Here is a 24,197-nt window from a genome sequence, read left to right as displayed (position 1 = left end):
AGGGCTTAAGGAAAGCTTTCTCTTTGATATTTAAATTGCTTATTTCCTTCGCCAGGTACCCAGCAGGAAAAGGAAAGAGAGACAACAGAATGGCGATTCCAGAGTCACATTATTAATAGGATTCGGTATAGTGCAGCCCTGTATCTAGTTCACCTGGCATTTCAGAAAGTTTTGTGGTGAAAGTAAAATCCCCTTTTGGGATTGGGAACGAACGTGAGCCACTTGTCGTGAGCCACTTGTCGCCGGCTCGCTCTGCGGGAAAGTGGCCACGCAGAGGCTGTGACACATTTCCAGGTGTTTCAAATCAGGAAAATGCGACACGTGTTTATTAGAAGTGTATCTAATACTTGATTATCTGTTTCTCCTGTGAGAAGAAGATTAGATTTTGGAAGAGAAAGATTAATAACTTTCTTTTGCGGAGACAAGCGTGCATTTGGACCTGCATGCCGATTTAGGTTCCTTGTGAAACATCGCACCGAGAGAGCAGCTTGTCGGTGCTAGCACTGTGGGTAATGATCATTTAATTAAATCTTGTCATGAAAACATTTTTTTTCTAAGCACCGGACAGAGCTTGAGAAATGAAGACAGAAATTTTTACAGACTTTTTTTTTTTCTTGACTTGCCATTTATCAGTTGAAAACTTAACCCCGACGATGACGATCCACTTCTAAGTACCAGGAATGTCTGCTCCTTCCCCTTCTGACAGACAGTTCAGCGTCCACAGCACTCAGCAGACAGCATGGACTTTGCAGACTGTCCTGTTTCTATTGCGATTCCTTTGCTACTAAGCTGGGCAGGCTTGAGCTATCACAGAACCTCTCTGGATTCCTAACACCCTTATCTGTAAGTGGAGTCAGCCAACACCTTCCTTATAAAGTCATGGTAATGGGAATGTAGGGCTAGTGTCTGAGAGTCATGGGGCCACATAGATGATGGCTTCTTTTTCTTTTTTTCAGTGTGCTTGGTGCTGACGGAGCCCTCTGTCCATTTGGCAATGTGCCCCTGAAGTCTCCCCCTCCCCCAACTCCTCCAGAGCAGGTCTACTGCTGGGGATCAGGTGTGGGGGCAGTGTCCCCCTGGAGTCAGCCTGGTCCTATATCATCAGCCACGAGCTCATCATTGTGACATGGACCTTCTACTTACCAGATCACTACCAAATTTAATTTACTGCTAGTTCCCTCCTGACAACCAGGCCCGCAGCCAGAAAAGAAACACAATTTCTGCCTGCCTCCCGTCTCCAGTCAGGGAGCTGCCCACTCACCTGATGGTTTGATGCTGCAGGGAATCGGGGTCCGTGGCATTCACGGTCAGTAGGACGCTGCCCACAGAGATGTTCTCCTGCCTGGTCACCGTCATGGGGTCCGGGTAGAAAACTGGGCCCTCGTTGACATCCAGGACGGTGATGTGGACGGTGGCCGTGGAGCTGGGGCCATAGGAGACATCGGGTACCAGCGGGTCCTCATTTTCCACTTTGATCAGCAGGGTGTGAAAGGCGGAAATCTCATAGTCCAGGGGCTGGAAAGCAGAGACGGGGGCTCAGCTCGTGTATCTGCTACCAGGGGCAGAGGCTTTTGCACCAAGTCCCTCTGACATCCCACGAACCTGGGTGGATGTACAGGGATGAATATTGGTTTGTGGGCTAACCTTAATGCAATTTAGGGTCCTCCTTAAGGATATGAAACATACATTTGGGATGGAAGCTGGTAGGGTATTTTTTTTTTTTCTTTTTTTTTTTTTTATTGGTGTTCAATTTACTAACCTAGTAAATTGAAAAGGTAGGGTATTTTTGATTGAGAAGTAAGATACACCATGTTATGTGAGCCTCAGAGTTCTGGGGTCCCCGACTGAGCTCTTTAGGTGACGCCCTTGCCACACTGACATTCAAAGGCTTCCTACTTATAATCTGTACCCCATGACTCTGATACTCAGGGGGGCTCAGGGATGAACAATTCTGATGCCTAAGCTTTACCAGTTTTGGGGTCACCCTGCCTTGGTTACCACGGAGGGGGAGTCGAATGGAAAAGCCAACTCAAAGTTCCATTCTCAATGCTTCCACTTCACTGGCCACAAGCACAGAGGCCAGAGTCTCTACAGCAATTAAAGGAGAGACTCTCCTGGCACGGGTGCATTTCCCGGGAGGGTGTCACAGGGGAAAGGACTGGAGAGGTCATATTCTAGGTGATTTTAGCTGTTTATTTTAAGTTATTTTCCTAATGTTTACTGGGAGAATGAGTAGCTAACTCCTCAGACCCAACACACACTGATACTCTGGCTGGAAGGATAAGACCAAAGGGAGTACAGGGAGTTGATTCACACTCAACTAGAAAGAAGCAAATGATATGCAGGTTGTAGGGGCCATGGGAAATGGGGACAGCGGTGAGACTGGGAAAAGCTGAGGGGAGAGCCCTGCAGGTATAAAAGCTGGAATTGAATCCAGCTGGCTGAGTCAGGGTCAGATGACTGTAGGCGAATTATGTTACCTTCACAGTCACTACAGCCAACATGCATATCGCACACCCCACAGTTTGTGGGGCAGTGAGTGCACGCATAAGCACGCATATGCACGCATGCACAGAGGAAATGCTGACACAGGTGCTTTCTGGTTGGAGCAGGACCCCTCCCCTCACCTGCAACAATTCCCAGCAGTACTTAGGGAGTTCATAGATGTAATGCTCTTGGCACCTGGGAGCTGCCCAGTTATATTTTGGTCCCATCCCCAACACAAGAATTCTTCACCACTCCATCCCTTTCTATTTAGACATTTCTGTCCATCCTGAGTGACTCCCAAAATATGCAACCTCGCTGAAGTAGATTTCAGATAGGGGCCAGAGGGTCACCATGCTCAGAAGACATTCATCTCAATTAGGATAGTGGAAAGGCGGAAGCCTTTGGCTCGTTGAGTCATGGCCACTTTGCACTCACTGCTCTGAGCAGGGCTTACACACGGAGACCAGTGTCCAGGAGTCTCCCCCCGCAGGCCCCAGAGCTGGGTGGACCCAGTGGTGCAAACCAGGTATGGAGAGCTTCTTTCATCCTGGCTCAGGCTCCTGGCAGCACCACGTGCTTCTGGAGAGAAAGTTAACTAACATAACAGACATTTGGGAAATCCCAAATTTAGCCCAACTGAATTTTCTACCATGATGAAAAATGCCACTGGGCTAGAGTTTCTTCACTTTGTGAGCTCCACAGGCTCTTGATGGCAGAATTTGGGCCCGGGTTTGAGACACACACTGTCCTGAGAGGGCTGGGCCGCTTGCAGCAGGATGGGGGAGGGGGGGAGGGGGATCTGAGCAGGGAGAAAAGATCCCAGGGATCTTGGGGGGAATTTACTTACACATGGCCTTTAAGTAGTATGGCAAAGACTACTTAAAAGTCTTTCTTTACATGCTAGGTACATGTGTGTTTATTTACATTGGATAAGTATATGTGTGCCTTTATATTAAACGTGCACGTGCTAGTCTTTGCATGTTAGATGTGCATGTGTGTTTGTCTATGTCTATGTTAGGTGTGTGTATTTATGTATGATGTGTGTGTGTGTGTGTGTGTGTGTGTGTGTGTGTGAGTGATATCTATCTGGGTTCCCTGAGATTCCAGCCACGTCTGGAAGCAGAGCCTGAGGCAGGGGTTTGGAGTATGATTTATTGGTGTGCCTTCTCAGAAGAAAGGCAGGGAGCAAGGATGCAAGGATGTGGTCTCTGCTGGAGTCCAGCTGCGTCCAATGCCAGGGAGGCTCTGGAGCTTTCACTGCATGGCCAGATAAGCCCCACCTCAAGGCCGGGGCTGACCTTTTGCATCCCTCTGCATCAGGCCCAGACTGCAGGCTCTCTCCGGCTGGCAGGGCCTGGCCTAGGTATCCCTTTTGGCGAGGCTGGTTCTGCTGGGAAGACACAGACTGGGGGCCCTTATCTACCAGCACTCAGATGCTGGGAGTGGCAGCTCCGACCTCATAAGGGACCCTGGAGGCTGTGTTATTCTCCTAGGGCTGCTGTAACAAAGGGCTGGGTGGCTTAATATCACAGAAGTCCACTATCACAGTTGTGGTGACGGGAAGTGCAAAATCGAATGTGAGCAGGGCCATGTGGGCTCTGAAAGCTCTAGGGGAACCTTCCCTGCATCCTCCTGGGGTTCCGTGGCCTGCAGCTGCCCAGCCCACCTCTCTGTCTCTGCGGTCACACAGGCACCTCCTTGGGTGTCTCTGCTGTCACATGGCCATCTCCTCTCAGGAATATGGTCCTGTTGGAGTAGGGTCCAGCCTCTCCACCAGGACCTCGCTAATCACGTCTGCAGTGACTCTACTTCCAAAAAAGTCCACATTCACAGGGTCGGGGGTAAGGACTTCAAAATATCTCTTCTTGGGGGACCTAATTCAAGGTCTGGGAAGACAGAGGCAGGGCACCCATAGCTCCCCAGCCCCCCCTCCCCCATATAGAGGTCTGATTTTCACCACCACCCTTCATTGTTTTCCATGATATTGTTTATCCCTTACTGTGCACCTACTGTGTGATTGGAAAGCTCTATGTGCATTGAGTCACCCAGTCCTCACTTTGCCTCATAATAGTGGGTGTTTTTAGTTCCATTTTGTAGAAAAGGGAACAGGCTCAGAGAAGTTGCATAATTCGGTCAAAGTCACACAGCTAATATATGGCCCAGAGCCAGGCTTTGGCCCAGGGTGCACGATGAGAAAGGAAGAAGGTGGGAATGAAGTGGCTGGGAGAGGTCTGCTCTCTGGCCGGGTTTAGAGGTGTGTTCCCAGGCCAATATCCCCTGAGTGCAACACTGACCTCTGAGGGCTTGGATGTGAAAACTGCCAGAAAGGGAGGGCAGAGGGGCAGTGAGTTGCACAGTCCTTTTCTGGAGGGCAGGGCCGCTCGAGTGCTCATCCCCACCTGCACAGAGCCAGCTGTCCTAATTCTAGTTGTGCGTTCCCTGGGCCAGGCCGCTGGGAGCTGGGGCCATGTGGCTCTCTGCTCCACGACCCTGTCCTGGGTCATGCTGGACGAAGCAGCCCTCCTTCATCTCATGCATGTGACCTTAGTAATATGATTCATCTGGTGCAGGGTCTCTGGATCAGGGAGGGGAGCACATTGGAAATACTTCCAATAGTTACAGAGATTTGATTCAATGAATATATCGTCAAGAGTCAAGAGAGGGCGTGGATGAGTGTCGTGGAGGCTTTAGGCGCTGGGAAAGCCATACCACACGGGAAGGGCAAAGGACCTGGGGTTTGCTGTCTGGAAGATGGAAGGTTGAAAGTGATCCAACAGAGATTTTTAAGCCTATTATGGGTTTGGGGATCAAGGCTTTCTGGATGTTTCTTTCTCCTCTGAGGACATAAGAGAAAAGACACTTAAAACGCAGGGTGGATTATATTCGGGGAAAGGGTAACTCTGACAGTTTTGGGATAGGTTTACAAAGAAATGAAGAGCATTCCTGACGAGAAAGCTTTACACAGGAAACAGGTCCTTGCTTTCCAGAACTGTTGGGATTTGGTCCTGCAGGGAGGCAGGACGCCCCTGGGAGCCACACAGTCTTGAAAGTTCTGCTCCTTCTTCGGTAAGCTAACTGCTAACTGGTTAGGGCACAACTGCTCGGGGCTGGTTGCCCAGTGACCATGCCTGCCCTGTGCTTCCCTCCCTATCTCTTCTTGCAGAGGCCCCAAAGCCAGATTTGGACTTTCTAGCCTTCCTTGTGGCTGAGGGTGTGTACGTTTCATCTGGCCAATGAAACATCATGGGATATTGCTTGGGAAACCACTGGTAAAGATATTTCCTTCCCTGATGACAGGAGAGAGGCACTCTAGAGCACTCTCTTGCTCTCCTGTTTGCCTGGCTGTCTCCTTGCTTCCTGCCTTGGAAACACAGCAGGGGGAAGACACAATGCCTGGGGCTTTGGCAGCCATTGTATGTCCATGAGGAAAAAGTCAGAGCATTTGCAGTGCCCCCTGCTGGCTCTCTGACACTCTGAACTGCCAGCCAATCCTGGACTGGCCCACCTTCATCTAGTTCTAGAAATCATTAAATTCTCTTTAGTATTTAAGCCACTCTCAGCCCAGTATTCTGCTGCTTGCACCTGAAGGCATTCCTGACCTAGGCACTAGGCTGCTGTCAAAGTGAAGAGCATGGATAACAAGGCCAGGCCTGCCTGTAGAAAGCTGTCCTGGATCTTGGACTCACGTGGGTTGAGAAGCAGAGAGAGAGCCCAAGGGCCTTCGGAGGAATTCACATGGCAGGCAGCCGAAAGGAGGGGGAGTCTCCGTTTTAATTCTGAAGCCAAGGAATCCACTCACTAGTAAAACTGAGGCCCAGAGGGAGCCCCCGGTGCTGCAGGCACCTCCTCCGCAGGAACATGGGGGTGCAAGCTCTTCCACAAGGCTGTGCTCCAAGAACACCAGCATCTCCTGGGGCCCGGGGGCCCCTCTCCCTCATGTGGTGACCAAGCAGGCCTGTGTGGGTGCGGCCTAGGGTGCCCCTAGCATTCCCGGTGATGCTCCTATATGCCAACATTTCAGACTCACCACTGTGGGCCAAAGGGGCAGTGTGGTGAGAGAATGTTCCTCCATGACTCTGGTTTTCTTGTATTGTCTGCTCCTCACGCTGTAGCGAATGCCGGCCAGGGAGAACCATGCTCTTGTAGGATTTATGATGGGGATGCATATTTATTTACCCAAGCCTCGTCTTCTAGCTGCAGGTTTGGAAAATTGCCTGATGGCTCTTATGGATACAGGCTAGCCGCCGTTACGGCATGACTGCAGAGGCAGGAGAGCAGTGCCGGGAACTCCTAATGAGTTCGCCATGGCCTGTGTTGTTAGGGTAGAACTGGGAAGAACTTGGGGGCTCTAGTTCCCAGCTGGACATTCGAGGTTCAATATGAACGAAGTAGTGGAAAGAACAGGACTTGGGAGAAACCCAGCCCCTCATCCTCCAGGGTCTTTGAGACCTGCCATTCTCAATGGCTCTGGGTCCTGCCCGGGGGATGACTGTGGAACTTTGTTGGTTGGGTTGTTTATGTGGTCCTGCTCGAGGCTGAATAGCGACCTCCCAGCAGGACCAAGGGGGAATCCTTGGAACCTGCGAATAGGTGACCTCATGTGGCAAAAGACACTTCATAGATGGGAGTCATCTGAGGACCTCATGGGGGGAGAGGGTCTTGGCTTATCCTTGTGGGCCCAGGGAGTCACAGAGGTCCTTAAAGGAGGGAGGCATGGAAGTCAAAAGAAGAAAGAGACATGAGATGGGAGCAGAGAGAAATATGCTGCTGCTGCTCTGCTGCCTGAAGACATGAGAACGGGTCATAAGCCAAAGGCTGTGGGTGGCTTCCAGCAGCTGGGAAGGAGAAGGAAATAGATGGTCCCCTAGAGCCTCCAAGAGGAATTGGCCCTGCCAACCTTAGCCCCATGGAACTGATTTTGGAGTTGTGGGTTCCAGAACTTATATAAGAAAATATAAGTCTGTATTTTCTGAAGCCACCCAGTATGTAGTCATGTGTTACAGCATCCCCAGGACCCTTGCATGGGCTCCAAGGGCCAGTCGTTCCCTATTTATCTCCTGCTTTTAAGAGAATAATCAGGACTCTGCTTGGGTAGAAATGTAATGATCCACATTTTTGATCACAGATCTTTAAAAAAACTTTGCATATCCTGTTTTTACACATCTTTGATAACTTATTATCAATCATATTGAGGATCTCCTTTCAAAATGAACTTTGGGTTTTGTCTTTTAAGTTTACATGTACATTCGAGTTTCCTACAACCTATGAAACAGGTTGGTTTCGTGGCTGTGAGGATACAAGTACACCCTTAAGCCCTGAGCCTTTTTCTATTCCAATTCTGAGAGGAGGAGACTAGGGCTGACTTCTCCTTGACCTGCCCCAGCAGCGAGGGCCTTGCCGGTGGGCAGCCAGGAGGGAGAAACGTGGGAAATGCCCTTACTTTGACAACAGAGAGCATCCCCTCATTGGTCTGAGGGTTGGTGTGGATCTCGAAGCTCTGCCCTGGGTTCCCGTTGATGATGGTGTAGGCAGCTCTCCATGCGCCTGTGGCGGGGTCATCCTTGTCTTCCACTGTCAAGTTGACAATAACCCCCACGGCTCCTTCCTCGACAGTGGCTTGAAACTGCAAATAGAGCAGATGGTTACTGTCACCATTGGGTAAAAACAGCAAGAACCCCTTCAGAGCCCTTCCCACAGTGGGTCTGTTACCCACGTCACCTCATTTCACGGAGAATGGTGCAGGAGGCTCATGCTGCTGTGCGGTGCGGAGCCAGCAGAGGATCCGCTCTCCTCTCGGCCTTCCCTGCACTCAGGTGAGGCCAGGAGGCTGCTCTCTCTCCTACTGAATGTGGCCAGAAGTGATGCTTGCTGGCTGGGAGCAGCTGTCCCTTCTCCCTGCCTCTCCTTCCATCTATCTAAACACAGACGACCACAGGACCCAAGGTCAGGGTGCAGCCACAGGGGGAAGAGCGTGGGTCCTGAGTCCCCACAAGGAAGAGGATGCCCGTCCTGAGCTGTAGTCCAAGGACAAACAGACTTCCAGGCAATTTTTGCATCTCTGCTCTCGCAGCCTCACATACCATAAACGACAAGGTCATGGCGTAGCCAGGACACCTTCCTCGCGTGTAGAGGGCCTGGAGCTGGAACCCCACGTTCGGCTCCATGGCTTCTCCTCAATGGCACCATCTCCTCTAAAGAAGAAAGCCGATTTCATCCACCCCACCCCTACCCCACAACTAGGAGGACTTTAAAAACCCATTTTCTAAGGAAACATATAAATCAGTTGTTGGGAGCCTTGTTGTAGCCGTGTTTTTATTGGAATACATCTCAAATACTTGTTGCAAGTAGGTGTGGTGAAAATAAATCAATAAATGAAAAATCAGCTTTCCCACAGATAGAGAATTTCATGAGCTATCATTAGCACATTCCTTTGAGCTGGAAGCATAAAGTATTGTTTTGGTGCTTACCTCTGACACAGTACAGGTGAATAGTAATCTGTTTGCAAATATTTTACAAACAAGTAATACCAATAAGCTGACAAGAAGAAGAAATATCTTGGAATTTCAATTAGTAGGAAAGCGAATCTAGAGACAGTGAGGCGATGTCAGAAAGCCCTTGTGTTCAAAGAGAAGTAATTTGAGAAATGGGGTTTCAAAAGCAGTGGCTGATTAATTGACTTGCAAATCATTAATCATAAACCTTAATCTTGATGCCTTGGGGGGATGGGGCGGGGACGGGAACTAATTTGTCTACCACACCTCAGCAAACCTGGGTGGGTTGTTTCCTTTCTGTGAAAGGGGCAATTCTTGGAACATGCTGGCAAGATGGAATGTAGCAACCTGGAGGATGCTGTCGTGGGGATACGGCTCCAGGAGGCAACGAGGTTGACCTGATTCCTGTCTAAGCAGTCCTCTCTTCTATCTTTCCCTCCTTCTCACAAAAATCACGGCATTCCTAAACTTAAATCTAGAGAGGTGGTTCCCAACCCTATCTGCACATTAGAATCTCTTCGGGGGCTTTTTAAATTTTTTATTTATTTATTTTTAAATGATTGGGCCCTATTCTAATTCAGTGGGTATGGGGTAAAGCCTGAGATTCAGTATTTCCTTAATCTGCCCAGATAATTCTAGTATGCAGTTCGGGTTGAGAGAAGCATGATGGAGTCCAAGGTCAAGACTGGTAAGGAAGTTTCAATGTGAGAGCCCACTCCGGTTTTGGAGGTGGCCTGAGCTCCGTGCTGGAGGGGCCTGAAGTGCCTCTGGCTCAGCAAGAGGGGTTCTGGGGTTAGCTCCTGCCTGCTGTTGGCTGCATGTCCACAGTGCTATCTAATCCCTTCAGACACAGATGAAGAAAGAGGCACAGAGAAGGAAGGAAAGTCCAGAGTCATTCGGTGAACCAAAGGTCAAGTCCATGTCTCCTGGATTCCTGTAATCTCAGCTTTTAACAGTTGGATTACTCAAGACCCCCATTGCTTTGGCCGGTCCTTCACCTCTGCTGTGGTCCAGAGCCAGAGGATGGGTTCTCTGTCCCCTACTGATCACACCAGACCTTAGCTCATAACCTATCCTTGTGTCTCTTCTGACTCCTGTTCCTTAGACACCAGACTCCCTGATGCAGATTCAGGGAGTGCTTAGACAGGAGGGTGCTGGGTTCCCTCTGTCTGGTAGAAAGGCAGTTACATACAGTGCAGAGGTGAGAAGTTGCTCTGTCAAAGTGGGTGAGGGTCACGTGGTGGATAAAGACACAGAACACATCATGATTTGAGGAGGCTGGAGCTCAGGGAGGTCTGTCTTGTTCACAGCTTTCTCCCCAGCCCCTCACATGATGCTAGGTGCAGAGAAGGGACACAGTAAATATCTGTGGAATGAATAGTGCTCTTAAATGTAGGCAGTGGGACCTGGCATCAGAGGAAATGTGAGAGGCTGTAGCTCTACAGGAGCCATAAGAGGGGCCGACTGGCTGATCATGCCTGATCCTGCCACTTGCCTGATGTTCCAGAAAGGGAAGGATGGACTCATCTCTCTTGTGTCCCAGGACATCTCTAGCACAGCTGCATTATGACTTCCATGGATCTTAGGTGCTTTTACCTTCATTGGTCCTTCCTACCATAATAGATTTTCATCGGCTTTAAAAATTTCATTTTTTCCCGAGGTGAGAAAAATATTAAAATTTTCTTTGACCCTGAGAGTTCTTTTTCTCATTTTAGGACTCTAGGCACTGTGCCTAGAGCACCTGATGGACGACTCAGCCCTGATCCCCAGTACATAGCACATAGTACATAGTGCTGGACACATGAAAATCTGATGGATGAATAAATGGGTGGGTAGTTGGATAGATCTATTTATAAAATTAATATTTAGGACAAATCTAAGTGGCAAAAACCTGTGCAGCTTTTTTTAGGATGCTTTTATTTTTAAATGTCTGCAGCACCTACCATAGGTAGGTGGCATAGAACACCCTTTTAGTGTGTAATCAAATGACTCCAAATGGAATAATGTGGTACTGTTTTAGGAATTATGTGGCCTTGATACTTCCTTAGATGTATTAGTGTGTCCACAGCTACCATGGTGTTCCTACCATTCATCCACCCATCTGTCATCCACCCAATCATCATCCATCCATCTACCTATCATTCTCCATCCATCTATCATCCAACATCTATCCATCCATCTATTTATCTTCCATCTATCATCCATCCATCCATTCTCCATTCCTCCATTTATCTATCCATCCTCCATCCACTATCTATTCATCTATCCATCATTCTCTATCCATTTATCCTTCCTTCCATCCATCCATCCATCCATCCATCTTCCAGAAATGACAGACAGACACACAACAATTATTTGGTGGGTGGCTTCTGTATGCCAGGCTTGATATAGTATTAAATTCTAGGGATATGCTAGAAAACAAAGTAGACATGGCATAGGTATGATTACAAAACTGTGTTAAATGTTAGGGAAAAAGTAACCCTGAGCCTGTGGATCAAAGGGGGAATGGTGAGAGGGAGTGGATGCCTGACTCAGTCTGGGGAGGGTTAATAGAGAGGAATTCCCTGAGAATTGAAAGCAAAGCAGGAGTTAATAAGGTGAAAGGAGAGAGAGCATTCCTGGCATCAGGAACAGCATGAGCAAATGCCTGCAGGGATGAGGGATGGGCCTAAGTGAGCAAAGGCCATGGGTGGAGGGAACATGGTACATTTGCAGAATGGAGGGCAGGTGGGTGTGGCTGGAGTGCAGGGGAGGGCTGGGGAGAACTCTTTGCCATTGGACTCCAGAAGAAGACAGAGTCAGATTATGCAGGGCTTTGGGGGCCACAGAAAGGCATTTGGACTTTATCTTGAAAGTAAAGTAGAGCCTAGTCAAGGAACTGGATTATGTTTAAATCTACTCTTTAAAGAATTCAGAAAAAAAATCTTTAAATATAGAAAACATTCAACACAATTATTATAGTCTTTGTTAAGACCATTATCTGATTCTTGCATAAACTACAAAGCCAGTTTCCTTGAGCATCCATTTAGAAATTCATTATTGCTTAATTAAATACTCATTCTATTAATTCTATTCAATGTTTTAACCCCATTATATAATTCAAGATGGAAAATTAAATAGATTAAAATGAAATAGTACCATTTTATATTTCTATACCAATACTCACTTTGTGATTTAAAAACAATAGACAGACATTAATTTAGCATACCAGAGCAGGAGAAATTATTGATTGTAACATTACTTCCTCTAATTGGAAAAAATAGATAAAGTCACTTTTCTGTTAAACTGTGTGGCAAATCAAATACCAGACGCAAAATACATTTTTACATAATCAGTGTGGGTGACTGGCTTGGGACATACTGAGGCTCATTAACTCTCTCCCTTATATTCAGAACCGATTATTTCATTCTACTTTTTTTTGACAATGTGAGGTGAGTTTTGTGATGGGTATTTAGGAAGAGAATGCCTGGACTTTGCACAAAGGTCATTCATCACCAAGGGAAGAGGGACTTCCATTTTATTTTACACCAAGAATAAATGTTCTTCCTCATCCAGCAAATGGTTGGTTTTAAGTTAAGGTTAAGCTGAAATTGGAAATAACAATCAGCAGGGTAGAAAGCCACAGGTAGGGAAGAAGTGACTGTGCATGACTTTAAGGCACTGGACATCTACAAGCTTGCATGCTTGATGACTGGAGTCCAAGTTAATGAACTGTCAACTATGATGTTTTCATGGATGGTGAACTTGAAAAATTGGGATGTAGTCATTTGGGTCCTGGCTTGGGGAAATTAAAAGTTAAGGTCTCAGAAAGTTTTACAAACTTGGATTTCTATTCATGAGGTTAAAAGCTTGTGGGAGAGATCATCAGAAATTTAACTTGCAATTTTACAAGTCTATGTTTACGTAAAGGATAGAGCTCATTGGAAAAAGTCTTATCTCTTGGTGATAGTCCAATGGGTAGAACTGTGATTGCTAGAAATAAGATAATACATTTAAGGATCTTGGCACACTGCTTGGCATAGAGTAAGGAATCAGTCAGTATTTGTTAGTGAGGATGATGATGATGGATTTTGTTTTGTATCATACGAAATTCTTACTAATAAATGGGAGGACATGGCTCAAACCCCTGTGACAAGGCTCAAACCCCTGTGACTCTGTCTGCCTTTTAATGGATAATCTACATAGATACCTTATGTCCTTGCAATTGGTGTGGAAAAGCTCTTCTCATTTTAGTTATGTGTTTCTGATACTCCCACACTTTTGTTTGTCTCTGATTTGCTCTAGCAACAGACACTTTATCACCAAGGCAAACGATGTTAACCTACAGCGCCTACATTTATGGTTTCCTTCTATGTGATTTGGATTCACCCCAGGATAGAAAAACGAAAGAACTCATTCTAGTAAATATTCTTTAAGTGTCTATTGCATGCTGAGGAATCCACCAGGTGCAGGAAATATAGCAGTAAATGAAAGGGACACTATTCTCTCCCCTTGGGGGCTTGCAGCTCAGGAGATTGACACATTTCCTCCCACTCACCCCCTTTCTTTATATGTTTTGCTCACTTATGACATATCCAGACATTTTGTTTACTATCATTTCTCTACTTCATATATTCAAGGCTGTACCTGTGGCCAATTATGGACGCTTTTATGTTTGGACATGATTTAGTTTCCAGCTAATGATCATTTCAATAAATGGTGCTAGACCATTTGGATATCCATGTGAAGAAAACAATGAGTCTTGATTCCTATGTCACACCACATACAGAACGTGAATGGTAAAACTATAGAAGTTTTAGAAGAAAACAAAAGGGGATATTTTAATTCAGCTTACAGTTAATGTTTATGGGCACTATATATATATATTATATTATATATACACACATATGTAATATGTAAAATATTTTAAATATATAAATACAAAATATAAAATGTTATTACGATTGTGAAATTCACATAATAGAACATTATGTAATATTGAAATACAAATTTCAACAAGTACACAGAGTTCTATATAAAGTTCATTCAGTATTTTAAAGAAGCCTCTATGTCTAAGAAATGATTAACAGCAGAGACCCACAAAGGACTCTGAAGATGTGTGGCTGAAAACTTAGCCAGCCCTCAAGACAATGAGACCTATTGAGTCCTTCCCGGGCCATGTCCCAATTGGACATGCACAGACAGACCCCCAAATGACTATAGAACCAAGGTGGGAGGAGAACATTCAGGAACCCACCAGACCATAATGGTCCCAGACATTGGTATATTTGACTCTTTTCTCCCCCTGATTAAAATTCTGTCATCTCTAAATACCCCTTTCTCTTTGAAGCTGAAGAGTGGTGCCAGAGCTTTGTTTTCAACACTCATGGAAGACAATTCACACAGTGAGAAGTAAATCAGATGCTAGAGCTCGGGCTTCTAGCAAAGGTGAGCAGAGACTTCCCTGTCCTCTCAAGGAGAGAAAGCTTGGGGGATCCCCTCCCAACTGTGAGCTTCTGGAGAGTGAGGATCTTGTCTTTGATTCACCAAAATGCCAGATCTTTCATAAGGTGAGAGCACTTAAATAGACATTAAATTTTGGGACTTTTTTTTTTTTTTAGAGAGAGAGAGAGAGAGAGGTCTATCCACATGTGAACAGAGGGGGGACAAGGGGAGAGGGAGAGAGAAAGAATTTTAAGCAGGCTCCATGCTAAGCATGGGGCCAGAGGTGGGGCTTGATCCCAGGAGCCACAAGATCGTGACCTGAGCTGAAACCAAGAGTTGGACGGTTAACTGACCGAGTGACCCAGATGCCCCATTTTGGAATCATTTTTATCTATAGAGTAAAAACCTAGGAGGAGAAGATGCCAGTGTACATGTGTTCGAGGGTCTCACAATGAGAAGAGTGGCCAGGTCTTCTGTCTTCTCACTGAGAAAAAGGCAAGTGAACTAATTGTAGTTCAAATGGCAGAAACAATAGAATTCTACATGGTGGATGTCAGGCTTCCTTTTCTGAGGATCCTTAAAGCAGATCCAAGCCCCTACTGAGAAGAGTGTTCTACAGGGCCATTGGGGTCATAGGATCCCACCTTCCTTCGCCAGAGCTGATTGGACACAGAAATCATTCCTGACTCACAGGTGACCAGTTGGTTGTCTGCTTCATGAACAATCAGATGTTTCTCTAAGAGTGTGAACTTAGAGAAATAGAACTATGATCAGAGGGCATTAGTCCTTAAATTCTAAGTTCCTGGGTAGTTGAGCATGGGGTGACCTTTTTTTTTGTCCTTTGGACATCGATGACTAGCTGCATAGAGAGGCAGAAGAGTGGACACACTGAAAGAAAAAGAGAGATCCCAGGGCACTCAAAGACACAAAAGACAGATGGGGAAGCATCCTTGGTCTCCCATTGGTTTCCCAGCCCTGCCACCATGCGCATGAGGTTCCCTGCACCTCTTGTCTGCTGGGATGCTTCTGGGCCTGTCAACGGCCCCATCTTCAAGAGCCATCTTGATTAGGTTTCTGCCCCCCATGGAGCCCTGGGGAAACCAACTCTGGCAGGTGTCTGCCGTTCTCAGCAAGTGAATGTGGCCTCTCTGATGAAGATTTGGTCTCCACAGATGTCTCCTCAAGTATCTTTTTTCCACCTTGCTCTGGAGAGTTTCAAACATTTATATATATAAGAGAATGCCTGGACTCTTTATATATAAAACAAAGCAGCCAGAATAAAGAACCTCATGTGCCCATCACCAGGCTTCAGAGGTTTTCAATTCCCGCCCCACTGTGCTTCGGGTACACACCCACGCCTCCCCACTCCTGCATTATCTGGAGCAAATCCCAGACGGATCATTGTATCTGCAAATATGCCATTGTGTATCTCTAAAAGATAAAGCTTCTTTTTAAGAAAACATAATCAAAGTCCTTTCTTGATCTAACTAACATTAATTTCTTCTGATAATTACTGGTTTTCTTTTGTGCCAGATACTTTGATAAAAGCATTTGCATGTTATCTCTATTATAGGAAAAGAGAGTACCTACCAGCCCTGGTAAAGGACAGTTGCCAGAATTTTCTCAGTTAAACATTTCAGGCAGGTGAAGAAATACACATAAGTTTAACAATAATAAGGAACAACAGGTCAACAACAAAGCAACCTTCTCCTGAGCGAAGAGCACTTTCCAAGACTCACTGAAATCCCAGGCAACGTCGTTCTCGATTCAGGGCGCTGATGAACATCCCACTAGCTGGTGTGATCCACCCACCTGGAGAAGCCCTGGGCCGGAAGGAGAGCTCTGTGCCTGGAGGGCTGCCTTCTACCAAGAGGACAGATGGATCATCTGCCTGCTTTCTGGGTGTACAGGTAGGGGGATGGGCCAGCAGTCAAGAGAGGGAGACAATATTTGGTGCGTGCTCTGGCAGGACACATTTCCCATTTCCACTTAGTGCACACTTCTCTGTGTTGGCTCATTTCCCATGAGGAGTTTCCAAGTGTTGCAGACATAGAAGGTGCTGAGTCAATGACTTGAGAAGACCTGCCAGGCCTGGCTCTCTGGGGGCCTGGCGGTGCACCTGCTAATGTTCATTTTCTTCCTCTACAGGATCTTGCCTGCGGAGGTTCCTCCAATCTGCCAAATGCACACACACACACACACACACACAAACGTGTACGATGAAAGAAGTGAGTTCTCAGGAAGAAGCAGCTCAGATAACAAAAATGTGTCTTTTCCAACATGAAACAAAATGAAAACACATAGCCACTGAAGACTGACTGGAAACTAATGCAGTTGAGCAGTGGTTGTCAAACTGTGTTCCTGGGAACCAAGGACGTTTGAGAGATGGCACAGGAGTCCTGTCAATGTAACAGGTATTTCCCCCGAGACAGTAAGACTAAACAGTTTGAGGAATCTGTGGATCGTGTTTTGTATATTAGAGTCCCTGCCTGAGATTTTGCCTGAAAAAAAAAATGTTTTGCTCTTAAAAAGAAGTTTGCAAATCACTGCCTTAGGGAGTTGGTGCAATAAATATTACATCAGATAAAGAGAGAAAAATTAAAAACCAAGGAGCAAATATGCCACATCCTTTCTTTTTCTGAATGCCAGGTGTGGACACTTTATTCCATCTGACAGTGGCATCTCTCCCTCACTTGAGTTTCTCCTTTTAAAAAATTAAAGAGAAAGCAAAACATATTTGTGCATCTGATGAGATAATTGGAAATAGTTTAATTTTGAGAAGAGAGATTTTCTGTGAAGATATGCATCAGACCACAAACATTTGAATCTGGATGAAGAATGATGTTTTTTTAGGAGCAATAGCATGGTCTACTCCAAAGACTTAGGAATTTGGTTAATGCAATCCTGCAAATGTATAGGAGTGGGAACTTCAACGAAGTGGGGCAATTTTGGGTCTACCTCTAATTCATGGGTAAATCCTGTAACATCTCTGAGTCCCCGTTTGACTATCTGAGATGTAGGGTATCAGACTCCAGCAGTAGGTTCTTTTTTTTTTTTTTTTTTCAGCAGTAGGTTCTTAACACTCATTACATGTTAGAATCTCTTGCAAGCCCTTAAAAACTATTGATGATTTGGGGTCCTACATTCACGGGTTTTTCTTGGTGGGGTCTGGGCATTTGTATTCCTCAAAATTCCCTGTGATTCCAATGAGCAGCCAGGACTGAACACAACTGTCTGAGATGACTATAAGGTTCCCCCCTGGGGTTACGATCAGGGGCTAAAAAGAGCTTCGTGAGTCCCTCCAGCTCATGTGGGGTCCTAAGTGGTAAAGACCTCATTGTGAGAACCAGAGGATGCCACTGGTGGGGAATCTTGAGAACTCTTCTATCTCATGGGGTCGTAGGAGCTGCTAAGCAGAGCAGAGGAATACATTTGCTAATGAAATTACAGGGTTAGCGCCCGGAGGTCGTGGCTTTCACTATCTCAAACAGAAATCTGGTGCCTGGCAACAGTTACCCCATTCCCCTCCCTCTGGCCCCTAACAACCACGAATCTGCTTTCTCCATTGATTTACTTATTTCATACAAATGACATCACACAACATGTGGCCTTTTGTGTCTGCCTTCTTTCACTGAGCACTGGGTTCCCAAGGCTCATCCACATTGTAGCAGCTGTCAGCGCTTTCTTTTTTTGTGGATGAATACTATTCCATTGCATGAACAGACCACAGCACATATACCCCTTCATCCACTGATCAACATGTGGGTCATTTCCATTTTTTGGCCATTGTGAATAATGCTTCTATGAATGTTCATGTATAAGATGTGTCGTGAACATCTGGGTACCCTTCTTCTGGGTAGATGGCTGGGTGGATGTCCTGGGCGGTGCAATGACTCCATGTTGACAAGGGTATGGGTTGAAGTCATTTGTCAACATGCATATGGCACTTGTACTCTGCCTTTCAGACACACGGGACTGTGTACTGCTTGCTGGCTTCCAGAGCCCCCTGCCTCCTGGTCCCAGGGGAGGAGAGGCAATACTTGAGAAGAAAGCCTCCAGCTTTGAATGGCTCGAGGGTTGTGGAAGGAGAAGTATCTATGAGAGCCTTATCTCTTTCAAATCCTTTGGCCAACCCACCTCAAGCAACCTCTTCTCTCCCACTTTGCGGGGGGTACTCCTCAGATTAATGCAGGAATGAGACAGACCCTGGAGCTCCTGGAGAACAAGCCCTTCTCCCCACGTGCCACCTGCAGCCGGTTCTAACCAGAGAAAGTACATCTTTAATCTCCTGAGCTGTGGGAAAATCGACACACTTGGTTAGGCTCCTGATGCTAACACCCCAGTACAAATAAGGACAAGAGAAACCTTCTGCTTTCATTACAAGGGATTTGTACAAATTCATACGTGGAATTGACTTACAGCTTCTAATTTATATTTAAATCCCGAATGTCTTAGTCAGAAGAAACTGCTCTATATCCATTGTCTGTGTCTGCACCATTGATTCGTGCTTCAAATAGACCCCACGGGCCCAGTTGTAATTCCCATCGGCACATCCACATATTTCTTCCCAGAGGTGGCTTATGGAGTTTCTGAGAACATCGGAGTTCCCCGGGGCGAAGAGATGGATGGGAATCATACCCTTGGGAATCACATCCGATGAGAGAAGGAGGATGAAGAAAATCATTCTCTACCCTTTCCTGGCTCTGATACCAGGATGGAGGGACGACAGAAGTCTGTATGGGGACAAGGGTGCCTGATTGCATTCTCTCACATTGGTAAGGACAAACGAGGAAAGTTTCTTATGTTTCACACCATGGGAAGCTCTATCATCTGTTGGCTGTGTCACTTTGGATAAGAAACCACCTCTCTGTGTCTGGACTTTCTCATCCACAAAATGAAAATAATAAGAGTATGTACTCTCATGGGATTATTACGATGATTAAGTGAGAATATAAATGTTTAGATGCACGCCTGATGCATAGCAATATTTGCCCATTGTTACGAGAAACACAGACAAAATGAACAAAGGAAATGAAGTTTGTTGCCATGAACATCATCATAAGGAACATGACCAAAGAAATTAACTTGGCTCTTTTGGGAGTTTTTTGGTTACGGTAGTGTGGTCTTACTAGATAATATTTCCATCAATATAAAGTTCCCTTGTTCCATAAACTACTTAGAGTTGGTGTCGCTTATAAGCAGAAGTGTCCTGCCCAATACTTCTGATTTCCTGATTGTTTTTTTCAATCTAACTTACGGTTTCTCAACCTCAGCCCTATTGACATTTTGGGTTGGATCATGATTTGTCGGGTGGGGCTGCCCTGTGTATGGCAAGATGCTCAGTGGGCTCCTTGGCTTCTATCCACCAGATGCCAGGAACACCCATGCTGCAATCATCAAAAATGTTTTTGGGCATTGCCAGTTGACCCAGTGAAGTGTGTGTGTGTGTGTGTGTGTGTGTGTGTGTGTGTGTACATGTGTATGTGCATGCATGTGTGAATTTCTCCCTGACTGAGAATCACTAACTTAGCTCAACCAGGCCAGGGGCTGCCTATAAGTATCTGCCTCTAAACAGCAGCCCACAAGTCCCCGAGGACAAGTTTTGTCATCACACTGGTCCTAGACTGAAGTCTCAGAGGAAAACACTGAAATAACATGATAACATTTTCTGGAGTAACTGAATCCGACATTGCCAGGAACACATTCAAGGGTAAAACCGAAGACTATAATTATTATGATAATTATTGATGTAGTTTTCATTGCTCTACAATTTTTGAATTAGCAACTGATAATCCTTTATAAAAGAAGAAAGGTGGTTTTTCTTGCTTTCCATTCTTCCTGACACCTGCCCACCTTTCTCTTTTTAATCAATGTGCTCCAGGTCCCCATGTGGCCAAGGGAGACTCATACACCACGACAGATAGACAGGGGCGGGGGACAGTCCTGTCGCCATCACAGGGCATTTTCAACGGGCCTCAGGAAATGAGGAGCATTTTCCACTGGGTCCAGTTGGAGCTGTGCAGACTCAAGCTTAGCGGACAATGAGGGGTTATTACCTGCAGCCCATTGCTTCCCCCGGGGTCTGGAAACCCTCTAGATGGGAAGTGTGGGTCTTGGGCTAGGGGCCTGAGCATTGGCTGGGAGCCCCTTGAAACCTCAGAATCGGGGCCACACAGTAGCCCTTGGGAGCCAGATCCCCGGTGACAGGGTGCTGAGTCAGTCGGGAAGTTGCTCCCAAACCCTCCCACTTACCCCCTGCTTGCCCTCCCTTTCCCCCAGGCTGTCCTCACTGGTGACCCCAAGGGAGGGTAGGGAGGGAGACCAGGGATGCAGGTGGCCCTGCTCTCCGCAGCCCTGCCTTGATCAACATCCTCTCCAGGGGCCCTCTGTCCTCTGGCTAGTGGGGTCCTGTCCGGTGTGACCTGCACCCCCGGGGCGGCCCATCCCCAACCCCTCCCCAGTCCTGTCCTCCTGTCCTGCTTCCTTACCCTCCTACCAAGTCTATAAACACACTTGAAGGAACCCCGTCAATTAAGAAAACCCAAGCAGCACAAGAAAGAGGAGCCCCTACTCTGCACTCCTTGTTCCCCACTCCCCACGGGGGGGCCTGCATTTCTTGCTCCCCCGCCCCCAAGGTTGCAGATTGCTGAATATATCCACAGCTAGAGGGAGGGGTGCAGACCACAAAAGCAAGCTCTGGACATTTATTTGCCATCAAAGGAACAATGTAAATTGGCCAGTGTTGAGATGTAAATACTGGGAGAAATATCCTGTTCAAGAATTCTTATAGCGTCTGTTGAATGGGGGCCATGGAGGTTTTTCAGGGAACTCTCACCCTGGCCCCCTAGTAAGCAAGACCAGCCCTGCCCAGTGTGGCTCCAGCTACTCAGAGGGCTGCACAGGCAGCAGGTGCAGCAGAGGGGGTGCAGCAAAGGGGGGTGAGGAGGGGAAGGAGGCTGGTTTTGCATATGGAAAACAGAAACTCTCAGAGACTTCAGGAATTTTAAGTAAAAAAGGTGATGTTTTCAGCCTGACTTTTCCCTACCTAGTGACAGAGTGGGACACGGAAACTGTCAGGTGGTAAGGAGAGAACCTAGGAGAGAGAGACACACACACACATAGAAATAGAGAGAGAGGGAGAGAGAGTCAGGGAGAGGGAGGAGGGGGAGTCAGGAAGAGAGGAAGGAGTGGGGGAGGGAAGAGGAGGCAGGAGAGGGCGGAGCGGAGAGGGAAGAGGGTGGGGGGAGGGAGGGAAAGAGGGGGAGGGGAGAGGATGGGGAGGGAGGGAAAGAGAGGGAGGGGAGAGGGTGGGAGGGAAAGAGGCGGAGGGGAGAAGGTGGGGAGGGACGGGAGGGGAGAGGTACAGACACATAGAAATAGAGGGGGGAGTGGGGAGAGAGGAAGGAGTGGGGGAGGGGAAGAGGAAGCAGGAGAGGGCGGGAGACAGGGGTGGGGGGAGGAGAGAGGTGAGCGGGTGGGGTGGGGGAGGCCCAGAAGATGCAGCTTTACCGAAGAAGTGCTGGAGAGGCAGGGCAGGCAGGAGAGAGAAAGACAGAAGCTTTGGGCAGAAGTGGGCAGAGGCAGGACAGCGGATGATGGGGGGTGCTGTAAGGTCTCGATGCTGCTTTTCTAAAATAAGAAACTTTGGGCAAACCCAGAGCTGTGTTCCAGCTCTTCAGCATTCCCAGGGGCCTGTGTCAGTAGATGGAGAAAGCAGAAATTTCCATATCAATAGAAAGCAGGTGGTTAAAGCCTATAGTCTGTCTGATCACTTCCAGCAGCTAGAAGGCAGATGGAGAAAGAGGAGTGGGTGGCCGAGCCCCCGGAGGAGGAGGGTGACAGTGACCCCTGCCACCACCCAGGAAAGATGCTGGCAGGTTCTGGGTCTGGCATTGCCCCTACATTAACTACCACAAAGTCTAATCTGTTTGCAATAGTTTCTAAAATCACCGCGTGAGGCAAATTCGGATCTCCCCCTCAAAAAACAGTGACCCTTAGAAGTCTCCCTGAGTCCACACTAGGGCTCCCAGGGCCCCTGGAGGGTGGTTTGCTCTCGGGCTCCCTGTAGGGAGAATGCACATGTGCCTCCAGGAACATCCAGCCTTCCAGGAGTAAGCTCACTGTCTGGGGATGAGTGGTCTGTGTCTCATTCCAAGGTCCCTCCAAGGTGTGGGCTTTTGGGCTCCCCTTGACCCGTTCATTTGTTGCCATCACACAGTCCTGAATCCAGACTACTCCTTGATGGGATACGTACGGACAGGTCGTGAATCAGGGAACCAACCAAAATTTGTGGTTTGGAGCCTCCAGCCACCTTAGGTGAGGTTCGTAGGTGAGGTCTGTAACGCGTCTCAGAGGGCGGGTCTGTCCTCCGCCAGGGGACTGTGATGGGGACCATGACAGAAATGGTGGCAGCTCCCCTTCTGGGCCTGGCGGGTGGGGGTGACTGGCCGTGGGGAGGAGGGGTACTCTGAGCAGAATCTCTCTCCCCTCAGACACACGGCAGAGGCAGCACCTTGCTGGCAGAGGCAGCACCTTGCTAATGCCCCCCACTCGGGATGGCACTTTTCCTTCTATGTCGCAGATGTCACCATGGTTAAGGATCAAAAGATGGGCCATTCTAGGGGAACACGTTCCAGAGATCTCGAAACATGCAAAAACCTGTGCCTTCCTCTCCTCTGTCAATAACAGCAACTTCTGAATGGAACACAGGCCTGGGACCCTAAGACTTCAAGGACGCTGGTAAGTGACTTGATGCAACACACATTGTTGCAGGAAGGGAGTGTTTTCAAGTGGGTCAACATCTAGAGGCGTTGCTATGGCAGCACAAGTGAAAGAGGAAGAAGCCTTCCCTAACTAAACACAAGGGTGACCTTCCCTCTGTAACCCGTGTGCAACCTTCTCCTTTCTATGTGCGGGTGGAGGGTTCATGTAATTTCCGCAAGGAAGACGTGGGGCCTGACATTGCTGAGGTGCAGATCTCCAGGACCTGGAGAGCAGAGGGGGGAGGGCACAGAGTAAAGGAAGTGATCAAGGTCTGGGAGCTCTAGAGCTCTTTAGCAGGTGAGGGTGGCAGGTGGGTGCTGCCTTCCTTTGATAGAACACACAGCCAGGAAAGAGGTGGGGGGGGGGTGGTTGCGTGGCTCCAGATTGGGGGAACAGGCCGTAGGAGGGGGATTTGGCTGAACAGAGCAAACTCAAACAGGTGCAAATAGACCTGCTTTCTGGAGCAATCCCTGCTCTGCAGACTAACAAGCAGCAAAATGATGAGTAGAGGAGCCGTAACAATACAAGCTAACATTTGCATGCTGCCTCGAGGTCCTGGGCTGATGCCCAGGTCATGCCCTGAAGCAGGTTCTACTATGAGCTCGCTCCAAAGACCAGTCACTTGGTTGGAAAGTAGAGAGACAGGATTTGCACCCGGGGTTGTTTGAGCCTGGAGTTTGTGGGCTCATTCTTGGCAGTTTCCAGAGATGATCTCGTATTTCCAGGGGACCGGGGAGAGCACATCTGACCCTCAGCTTCACTGTCCCCACTGGCACAGCGCCAAGCCTCCTCTCAGGGGGCAGGCAGGACAGCAGTGGGCATGCATGCTCCCTGCCCCCCCACCCCCCCGGGGTTGTGCGGCTGTGGTACCAGGACAGGAAGGGATACACCATCAGCTTTTGAAGGAACGGCCAAAAATTTTTCAACTCAATTTTTCCCTCCTTTTCTTTGCATATGATGGGGGGAGGGTCCGTTTGACTCCTTTATTATCCTCATTGTCCGAGCATGAGCAGGCCGAGGCTGTGCTGAATT

General features: G+C 47.6%; 1 protein-coding gene and 1 long non-coding RNA gene across 4 annotated transcripts in view; one reads left to right on the top strand and one right to left on the bottom strand.

Annotated features, from left to right (window-relative positions):
• The window catches only part of CDH13 (cadherin 13), a 1,003,185-nt gene that overhangs the window by 94,915 nt on the left and 884,073 nt on the right, over positions 1-24,197 (bottom strand). For both annotated transcript variants that reach the window (XM_077890995.1, XM_077890996.1), the window contains 2 exons: positions 7,928-8,110; positions 1,262-1,515 (listed from right to left, as the gene is read on the bottom strand). In XM_077890995.1, coding sequence (XP_077747121.1) covers positions 1,262-1,515; positions 7,928-8,110 — 437 coding nt within the window. The remainder of the gene's footprint in view (positions 1-1,261; positions 1,516-7,927; positions 8,111-24,197) is intronic.
• On the top strand, positions 4,035-19,540 carry LOC144310239 (uncharacterized). Of its 2 annotated transcripts, XR_013375943.1 has the most exons (6): positions 4,035-4,328; positions 10,694-10,806; positions 14,308-14,527; positions 14,800-16,312; positions 16,551-16,816; positions 18,368-19,540. It is a non-coding gene; the product is annotated as an uncharacterized LOC144310239 (long non-coding RNA). The 2 variants fall into 2 exon arrangements; XR_013375942.1 differs by lacking the exon at positions 10,694-10,806.

The sequence above is a fragment of the Canis aureus genome, chromosome 3 (assembly GCF_053574225.1).
Source record: "Canis aureus isolate CA01 chromosome 3, VMU_Caureus_v.1.0, whole genome shotgun sequence".
In the NCBI taxonomy this organism is placed as follows: domain Eukaryota; kingdom Metazoa; phylum Chordata; class Mammalia; order Carnivora; family Canidae; genus Canis; species Canis aureus.
Note: the sequence above shows the minus strand (reverse complement) of the source record. Positions and strands in the feature narration are given on the sequence as shown.